Source organism: Schistocerca piceifrons, chromosome 2 (genome assembly GCF_021461385.2).
Source record: "Schistocerca piceifrons isolate TAMUIC-IGC-003096 chromosome 2, iqSchPice1.1, whole genome shotgun sequence".
NCBI lineage: Eukaryota > Metazoa > Arthropoda > Insecta > Orthoptera > Acrididae > Schistocerca > Schistocerca piceifrons.
This window is the reverse complement of record NC_060139.1, coordinates 58,355,229-58,361,228: the sequence shown is the minus strand read 5'-3', so window position 1 is coordinate 58,361,228 and position 6,000 is coordinate 58,355,229. Positions and strand designations below refer to the sequence as shown.

The window sequence follows — 6,000 nt, the reverse complement described above, 5'->3', positions numbered from 1 at the left end:
GTTTATGTATAGACAACAGGCTTTCCAGCAAACAGCAAGTTGATCATGTCTGCAACAAAATAACATCCAGTCTACAGGTATTAAGAAGGTTATCACCATCCCAGAATACTATGGACTGTGAATTCTGGATTAGTATAATCTTCCTTGCCTTATGGAATAGTACTGTGGAGTGGGATCTGCCAAACTAACACGAAAATGGTTTTATGATACATAAGAGAGCCTTGGGAACTGCAGTGAAACAATGAACATCTGGTAAAGGCCTATTTATTCACTTTAATATTCTCACTATTTACACCATGTATACGCCACAAACTATTAAGTTAGTGAAAACACACTTAATCACAAAAAGGAACATGCAAATTCATAACCATGAATATGAGATGTGAAACAGATTTACATATGGTTAACTGAAGATTAACATTAACAGCAAAATGACCTCATGTCAAAGGAGCAATTTTTCATAATCTGCTACAAATATTCTGAAGATGTTGACTGGAAATACTTTTAAAGGGTGACTTAATCAGTGGCTTAACCTTAAAAGCCACTGCAACTTGAAATTATCATGAATAATGTCAGTGACTATTGTGTCCTAGCAATAAATGCAGTGCTAAATTGCATATAAAAACTACTGCTGCCATATGAAATGATGAATTAAATTACTGTGCAATAAGAGTTTAAAAAAATTGTGTTTGGCCAAACAATGCTGTAACTGCACAGTGCTGATATTGCCAAACACATTAAACCACATGTTACCAGCAGAAAATAAATAAATTTCTTTATCTTTAGCATATCTTACAATGTACTGCACTTACATAACAGCAAAATTAAACTACAAACAATTACCACATTAAGTAAGCTGGCAGCTACAATGAATAGCTGGCAGCTACAATGAAAAGTAACAACCAAAAGGTTATTTCACTTTATTTCACAGTATATCATCAAAGTGTTTTCTCAATGCTGAATAAATATCAAATCCGCTACTTATTTAGTGCTTCATATAATGCTAATGCCATTACTTTTTTCTTTTCTTCTTACTTCTTGGAGTACCTCCTGAGGCACTGTAAGAGCTAAGCTGTGATTCCTGACTTAGTGAGTCGCCAATAGTCATCTCCTCCTCTGCCTCCAAATTCTGTAACCTAGAAGAATAGCACACAAAAGTCTAAACAAAATGTTAAACATTTATAACTATAGGAGAAAGGTGCAGGACACAGAGCACTGACAATTGTTACATAAATCGATGACATCGATAGAAAGAGTCTAAATAAAGTTACACCATCCTCCAGTAAATTGCATCAATGCACCCCTCTGCTACCCGCTGCATGTACTGTGGAAATGGCATTACTGTAGCACCAACAGATTTCATGCAATGTTCTTTTAAATACTGCTTTTCTTAAGAATACTGCTTTTGCTTACTTTTAAGATGCAATAGCTGACCCATATGGAAAGTGTGGAGGGAAGGGGCTGTGTATCAAGCAAAAGCTTGAATGAGTCTATTACACATTTAAAGGCAAAAAACTTGTTATAAAAAGGACTTCAAAGGGTACCTGCTTTTGAACTATGGAAACAAAAAGTAGAAACAGTTACAATATGACTGTGTGAAGTCATATCACAGTTCATCTGTTAATACTCAATAACAGGGTATATATATGAACGAGGGGAAAAAATCCCCAGATTTTCCTGGTTAAAAGTACACATTTTTTTCCAGGTGAAAATACACTTTCTCCGGGTTGAGTGACAGTATACTTTTGCTCAGAATTGTAAAACTTATCAATCCTTTGAATGGTAAAAGTTTTATAAACCTGTGTAGAACTTCCCAGCACTTTTGGAATAACCCATTTTGGAAAGATGTTTGGTCCACATAAAATGTACCCTGTATATTTTTGTATTATAGCATGTTAGTCTCCAAAGCACTGAAATCCAGATTGTGATGCACTTTTGTCAGCCAATCATAGCTCACATCACGTTATCTCACCAGACAATGACAGCAGATATTCATGGGATAGGACAACTGATGTGGTCAGCCAAGAGCAACATCACTGCCAAGTAGCATGAAAAGTTCATGGTTTAAATTAATATACATATAGTGTAGCTACAAGAAAAGCCAATCTTTCACATAAAGACTGTGCTTTTTTGCATGTATTACCCTTTATGATAAATCAAACACAAATGAGCTAGTAAAATTTTAAATGTCTGGTCTTCTGGGGCCAGAATTTTTATAGGAAATCACTCCTCAAAGTGTTAAGTTATGAATGAGAATCAACACTCTGTGATTTAAGAAATCCCTCACACATTCTCAGACATAACATACTTCATTTCACATAAAAGTACTTTGAAAGTAACACTTCTGAAATCACCATTCACAATATTTGCCCACAACCTGTTAGAAATAGGATCATTTGAGCACATGCCACAGAGCACCGGAAGACAGGCATTACTGCACATGTGAAGCTACGTCAGTGACATAGTCTAACGTTTTTGATGCCGATTTAAAGCATGAAGTAGACGTACAAACTAACCACTTCTTTTGTACGAGGTGACTTACTAGAGATTTGAAGCTGATCTTCTTTGCTGGCTGGCTGGCTGCTGGAAAACTCCCTTGACTTCATCTCTGTAGAATGATGCTGGGTACGGGAATATTTAAGCCTCTCTCTCTCTCTCTCTCTCTCTCTCTCTCTCTCTCTCCCTCTCTCTCTCTCTACTTGTGAAATAAGTAGGTACACAAACTTTACATTTCGTTAACCAATGCTATATTTGAACTCCATACAGAATAAAATTCTTACTTTCCACATACATATATGACTTCCAGTAAGTCACTTGTTCTGTCCAAGATCAGAAACAAATTTAACTACATTTATAAAAGAGCTGGCTTAATAACCATGACTCTACTTCACATGAATCATAAAATACGTCTTGCCTCTACCAAGACTGGATTAGGAGTTTTCACAATTACTTTTTCAACGACAATTTAAAAGGTTCGCCCATAACTGACTGATGTAATATGGGTGATTAAACAAGTGCTCTTTTAACGTTTTCAAACGCATCATTTGCACCTTGATCTAAAGTCCTAGTGTTTCATCTAATGCACGTATAAATACAGACACAGAGATATCAAGTCCAAATGGCAATACATTGAAATGATATGATTTCCCATCAAACAAAAATGCTGTATAGTTTTAGGATTCTGGATGTAATTCTATTTGCCAATATGCCGCAGTCAAATCCATTATGCTAAAGAACATTGCCTTTTCAAATTTGGATAACAATTCGTCAATGTTAATTGGTCGGTCTCTCTCTGTCTCTATAGGTCGATTCAATGTACGAGCGTCTAAAACTAACCGTACTCCACCTGTAGCTTTCTTTACCATGACCAGAGGATTATTCATTAAGCTGGAACTTCGTTCTATGATATTATCATCAATCATTTTGTTATGTTAATCTCATCCCGAACTGCTTCCTTCAAACTCACCGGTATTGGATACAGTTTGCAAAAGGATGGAGTGTCATCTTTGATTTTCAACTTACAGATATAGTCGCTGATGTTACCTGGGCAGTCAGAAAACACTACTTCAAACTCCATTAAAATTTTATATAAATCTTGCCTTTGTTGATCGGTTAATACCGGGGATTCATTAACTTTGTGTAATATATCAGTACGATGCGTTCCTTGAGCCACAGTATAGAACTTTGGTGACAATTGTGCTGCAGCTGTTAATCGTAAACACTGACACTCAGTTGTTTGTTTTCCAATGTAATTACCTGTCACAAATGGTGTCCAACATCTACTGTCCCCGCTACCAAAACAAAGATGCTTTTCGTCGAAGTTTAAGATGACTTTAAACTCTAATAACCAATCTAAACCAAACAATACATCTATATTAATATCCTCAACTATTAATAGTGTTTGATGAAATAATGTTTTTCCAATACTGCAGTTCACTTTCATAATTCACAAGTTTACTTTTTGTTCCTGTTATACCGACTATGTACACTCCAGTCACTGGCAATAACAGTAAGTGCTGTTTATTCTACAGTGAGTTAAAAAATGCATTTGAGATGAGTGATACCTCATATGTTAGCCTCGGAAGTTTCCACTGTCCCTGCTATTATATGCTGTGGGTTTTTAGTGGCTAAGCTTGGTTCTTCAAGTAGCAACCATTCCTTTGTGGGTATTTTGTGTGTAAAATTAACATGCTTATATGGAACAAGGCCTCCTAATGTATTTCCAAGACCTGGGCCCCGGCCCTGGATCCAGGTCAAAGAATGTTTTCATCATTACTACTAATTACGGGTTGGTTACCATAACGAGGTACTACAATCCCATTTTGTGATCTTAGGTTACTCGGTATAAATTCTTGAGAATTTACTGGATTTAAATTTGAATGTGGATGTTTCTTTTGATAATTATTGTTACAACTTCTCTTATTGTAGTGGTTACTTTTGCTAAGTTTGTCTCGTGCTTTTTAAAGTTATTCCCACTATTTCTTTTATAGCTTGAACTTTCACCTTGGTGTAAAGTTTCGCTGCGGTCCTTACTTATCGCATCGAGTGCATCAACAAGAGACAATAACTCGTCTATCATTTTCCAACCCCTACATAAGATGTCTTTTCTCACATACATGGGCAATCGTCTAATTAAAATACGTACCAATCCCTCTTCTTCCATCGGCTTATTTAAATACTTTGCTCATGTTAAATGCTAATCGAAATATTTCCTCATAGTACCCCCAAGTATTATTGTAATCCGCAGCTCGTGGTCTTGCGGTAGCGTTTTCGCTTCCCGCACACGGGGTCCCGGGTTCGATTCCCAGCGGGGTCAGAGATTTTCTCTGCCTCGTGATGACTGGGTGTTGTGTGTCTTTCATCATCAGTGACTCGCAAGTCGCCGAAGTGGTGTCAACTGAAAAGGACTTGCAATACGGCGGCCGAACTTCCACGCATGGGGCCTCCCGGCCAACAATGCCATACGATCATTTCATTTCATTGTAATATTTTGGGTTCCATAGATCTGATATCAACTTTTCTTGGGAACTGGCATACTTCCTTTTGAAAATCCTCCCAAGAGGAAAAATTCTCAACATTTGCCGTTCCCTCTTCTGAGGTTTCCCCTAGAAGGTACACCCCCCCCCCCCCCCTCCCCCCAGCAAATTCTATTATCTTAGAATCTTCCCAATTTTTTGGTAATGCTTGGTTAAACATTTTTAAGAAGTGGGTCAGTTGTACAACTCTGTCCAGCTTAAATTTAAGGAAATGTCTAGATAACACTGAATTAGGCCCCCCCCCCCCCATTGTAAATCAGTGACAGCTTCACTAGTTAACACCCCATTAGGTGACGTTACCTTTTTTTCTACTTTCTCCTGGATCAGCTTGAATTCTCTCCACAACTCATCTATGCCCTTCCTGGTATCACTAAGTTCGGAAGACAGAATAGGTGATATGTTTCCGGAGGTAATTCTCTCGATAACTTTTTGATCTGTAATTTCTTCAAACTGTTCCTCCAAACTACTTACATTTATGATATCAGAGTTCATTATTTTCTCTTTGAAATTTCTGTCTACTTAATCTACTCGTGTACTGACACCTGTAATTTGCGACTGAATAATCAGTATTGATTCATTATTCTTATCTACACTCTCTTTCAAAGTATTCAACCCCTGCTTTACAGCATTTAACTTAACATTGCACACATTTTCAAAAGATCCTAACTTTTCATTAATTTCAGATTCCACATTATTACATCTTTCCTCAATCTTAAATTCTAACCTTCTTGATAAATCTTGAAATTGTCATTCTGTCAGGTCAGTAAACATTTGATTTACGTGAACGGTCAAGGAATTAGTCAATACTTCTACTCTACTATTTAAGGCGTCAGATTCAGTCTTAGGAGCACCCATGCCGTCACGTAGATTACTAAATTCTTTGCTTTGTGAGTCTACTTTGGCATTTAGTAAACCTAGATTTGTCATTTGATTATTTAGAGTTTCACTTTGGGCATTCAAAACT

At 36.9% G+C, this 6,000-nt stretch overlaps 1 protein-coding gene across 2 annotated transcripts in view; it reads right to left on the bottom strand.

Moving 5' to 3' along the window:
• Positions 1-250: 250 nt before the first annotated feature.
• LOC124776677 overlaps positions 251-6,000 on the bottom strand; it is a 170,758-nt gene continuing 165,008 nt past the window's right edge. For both annotated transcript variants that reach the window (XM_047251779.1, XM_047251778.1), the window contains exon 9: positions 251-1,136. In XM_047251779.1, coding sequence (XP_047107735.1) covers positions 1,013-1,136 — 124 coding nt within the window. In that variant the 3' untranslated portion in view covers positions 251-1,012. The remainder of the gene's footprint in view (positions 1,137-6,000) is intronic.